The sequence below is a fragment of the Aptenodytes forsteri genome, unplaced genomic scaffold (assembly GCF_000699145.1).
Source record: "Aptenodytes forsteri isolate BGI_AS27 unplaced genomic scaffold, ASM69914v1 Scaffold8, whole genome shotgun sequence".
Lineage (NCBI taxonomy): Eukaryota > Metazoa > Chordata > Aves > Sphenisciformes > Spheniscidae > Aptenodytes > Aptenodytes forsteri.
The window spans coordinates 2753337-2756992 of record NW_008796218.1 but is presented as its reverse complement, the minus strand read 5'-3'; the positions used below and the strand labels follow the sequence as shown (position 1 = coordinate 2756992).

General features: G+C 37.1%; 1 protein-coding gene across 2 annotated transcripts in view; it reads right to left on the bottom strand.

Moving 5' to 3' along the window:
• Window positions 1–447: 447 nt before the first annotated feature.
• The window catches only part of HPS5 (HPS5, biogenesis of lysosomal organelles complex 2 subunit 2), a 20742-nt gene continuing 17533 nt past the window's right edge, over window positions 448–3656 (bottom strand). For both annotated transcript variants that reach the window (XM_009288764.2, XM_009288765.1), the window contains 5 exons: window positions 3298–3417; window positions 2866–2979; window positions 2426–2532; window positions 1454–1739; window positions 448–975 (listed from right to left, as the gene is read on the bottom strand). In XM_009288764.2, coding sequence (XP_009287039.1) covers window positions 915–975; window positions 1454–1739; window positions 2426–2532; window positions 2866–2979; window positions 3298–3417 — 688 coding nt within the window. In that variant the 3' untranslated portion in view covers window positions 448–914. The remainder of the gene's footprint in view (window positions 976–1453; window positions 1740–2425; window positions 2533–2865; window positions 2980–3297; window positions 3418–3656) is intronic.

Genomic DNA, 3656 nt, shown 5'->3' with positions numbered 1-3656 from the left:
AAGCATTGGAACAGGCTGCCCAGGGAAGTGGTTGAGTCACCATCCCTGGAGGTATTTAAAAGCCATGTAGATGTGGTGCTTAGGGACACGGCTTAGTGGTGGACATGGCAGTGTTAGGTTTACGGTTGGACTCGATGATCTTAAGGGTCTTTTCCAACCTAAACTATTCTATGATTCTGTGATTCTAATTCCATTGTTGTAAAGTTTGTTGAAATATCATGACTGATGTCTATAGTCATGTTGCACAAATAGATATGGGCAATTTAGAAATATCATGCTTATAGTTTAACAGTGAGTTCATTTAACAAGTTCTTCTGTTAATCAGCATTCATAACCATTAACCCACTCCTGAAAAATACTTCCCTCCCATTTTAAGACTTGGCTCAATTAATGCATTTCAATTGGGCAAGACCAGTCCATATAATTTAAGAGAGGAAAAAAAAGTATCATAACAAGCACTTTTACAGTAACTTGAAAACATCAATATCATTTACAGGAAAATTAAACAAATACGGGTTTAGATATATCCGAGTAATGGCTTCTCATGTTTGCAAACAAACAAACAATTTTATACACCATAATTTAATACTTAGGGGCTCATATCCTTAACACTTAAGTCATATAGACTCAGAAAATAAATTCAGGAATTTTCATCTCAGAAATCTGTGAGCTTAATTTCAGGATAAATACTGGACTGTTTTGATTTAAGTTCTAGAGTTCAAAACTCATCTCCAAAGGAATAAGGAAGAACCGTCAACAGTTCCCGGTCAGATACCTGCCAGATGGAGACTGGCTCAATATAACTGAACTTTTAGACAGGAGTTCATTTCTTTACGAGCCTGTTATGTTTAAGAGGCACTTTAATATACAATCATTACAGTAAAAAATGTTCCCAAAGTTTTTCAAGTTGTTTTCTATGCTTGCTGAGACCACAGAAACCGGTCACACCTTTCCAACATGGACTGAATCAGCGCTCTGCAATTAAAGCAAAGGGGGGGAAAGAAGAAGAAAAAAAAAAAAGGTCAAACAGTTAAAAAAAACTAACAACAGAACAACAGAGTTTTGCTTTGCTTTTTAAATAAAAGTTTGTAAAAAATGCAATTGTACTTCAGAAGTAACATCATGACATCACCATACATGCCTTCTCTGGAAGGGATAGACGAGATCTGAGTCTGTGCAGGACTCAGCAAGACCGATATCCCCTTCAGAGAATCTCCTTCACATACATCTTTAATGTACGATTTCCTGTTTCCTCGTTTTCCATTTTAAAATGCCTATATTGCACAATACATAGCTCTTAAATAATAGAAAAGCTTTCAGCCGAGTTTAAAATCCAAGGTAAAAATGTGAAGTATTTCATCTTTTTGTTAACTGAAAATAAAGTTTAAAGCACCAAGAAGATCCAAAATGAATAGGGTGCGTACATGGATCTTCTGTTGACGTGTCATCTTACCTTTGCCTTTTCTCAGCAATTCTCAGTATCTCACAGACATCAGTAAATCTCTCAGACAATTCTAGTGTCAAGCCACACTCCTGCAAGAGAGGCAAGGCACGATTTGGGCCAATGGCCTTTGCCAGTAAGAGAGCTACGTTTTCCACAGTGATGCAGTCTGGGCAGCTCGGGCTACCATTGCTGACAGTGTTCCCATTCTCTGGGCCATGGTGGTGGAAAGCTGTGCTGTGACTTTGTGCAAGATGCAGAAGAAACTTCCATTCTTCTATGGTCTCTGGAATGGAACCTAGATGTAAAATGAGTTTGTTACATTATTTGTAAAACAAGGATTATTCTAAGTCTACTATTTTAAATATATCAGTACTTAAGTACTGGGAAGCTAGCTATTCTGTTTTTCTCTGTGAAGATTTAAGGAAATCAAGCATTATCAACAAGCAAATTGTGTATAGAAGTGTACTGCCTTGACTGATTCAGTGGTGAACTACACACAAAGCTTCACAATAGTTCAGTATTTAAGGCTTTGGATTAAGTCAAGAGACAAAGAATTGTTTTGTCCATCTTAGGGCTACTAGGAATTTTCTTCTAAGTTCTGCCATGTGATACAATGCTTTGCTCATCGTAACTTTGTGAGTGCGCATGTGTAGCGGGGGGAGTTTTGTGCTGTGCAGGGAGGCTAGCTATTCCTCTAACTACAACACCAAGTGTAGCTTTTACTCCCAGCTGATAAACAGCTCTACATTCTTGAACTTTTAAGCATTTTCTAGCACAACTGATTTCACAAAGCACAGTGTGAAGATACAAGAGTGTAACACCCATTTATATGTTTCAAATATGCTGCACTACACAGTTATGCTACCAAAACACTTCAAAAAAATAAAAGTTCAACTTGACTTCGGTCAAACTAAATCAGTATATAATAAGGGCAGTTCCTATATTACAGAAGTATGTTTAAACAGCTTAAGACTCACTAACCATCTTCTCCATTCAACAGGCTCAAATCATCCAAATGAGCAATATTAGTAAAGGCTTCTATTCTTCTATCCAGCTCCAGACAGAGAATAAGATATCCAGGCCAAAATCTTGAATAAGAGAGTAAAGATTTCCAGGAATCAAATAGTCTAAACTAAAGTCAACAGTAATTAAATGCTTATTTAAATATCAGTGAAGACAAAAGCAATGGAATTTCTTGAATGCCAGAAATCACTGCAGAGTGGGGACACGGGGAATCCCCCTTAGCCACAAGTGGTATTTGGTACATTAAATTGGATCCTCAATATTCATCCTCAAAACAGGAAAGGTTTTTAGATAAAACCTGTCCAAGTAAGGAGCAGATGGGTCGTTTTCATTTGTATCTTTTTGGGGTCAGAATACCAACTAACCAAGTATTAAGAATTACCAAGTTTTCTTCTTACCCATGTGATTTACAGATGTCAGCCATCTTCTCTTTTGTAACAAAATCAGCTGGGAGTTTAATCAAAAGCAGAATGAGCTGGTTGTAGCCCCAAGTAAACAAATGCGATCGTGGCCTAGAAGATGAGAAATTCCGTTTTAAAGCATTAATGGTTTTCTTCAAACATTATGTTCTCTTTACGAGAAAGGCAGGTATGTGAAAAGAGAGAAGGAAAAATGAATGAAACACTGTAGTCTCGGTAGAGCAGTCACTCTGAAAAGCATTACAGATAAAGTTATTTAATCCTTTGGTTGCTTCTGCTGAACTCTGCAATATGCAAAATGCTTGAAGGATTCAGTGACATCCAAACTGTCATACAAAATCCAAGCCAAAAGCCTGCAGACCCGTTAAAGCTTTTTGCTGCACTCAGGACCTTGGGTGAACCCTACTTTACCTAGGATTTCCTTCCACATCTACTGTATTTGCTCTTTGGGGTGCATCATGAGAAACTGCCAAGCACAACCAATCTAGTCGTACAGATTCGGGCTGCAGAAGAGATCTAAGGAGAGATGACCTAGAAAACAAAACACATAAAAAACCTACCAGTTTTAAACATACCAGATATGGAGAAGTAGAGTGTGTGTGTGCAGAAAAAAACCCCAAAAATATGGATGTAAAATTAAATATAGAAAAGCACAGAATGATTTCTGTTTCTAGAAACTGAGGGGATCATAGAAAACCATCAAGTTTGTAGGTGGGGTTCCCCTAACTTTTTTTTTTTTTTTTTTTTTTAAATTTTTTTTTAACTTTGTT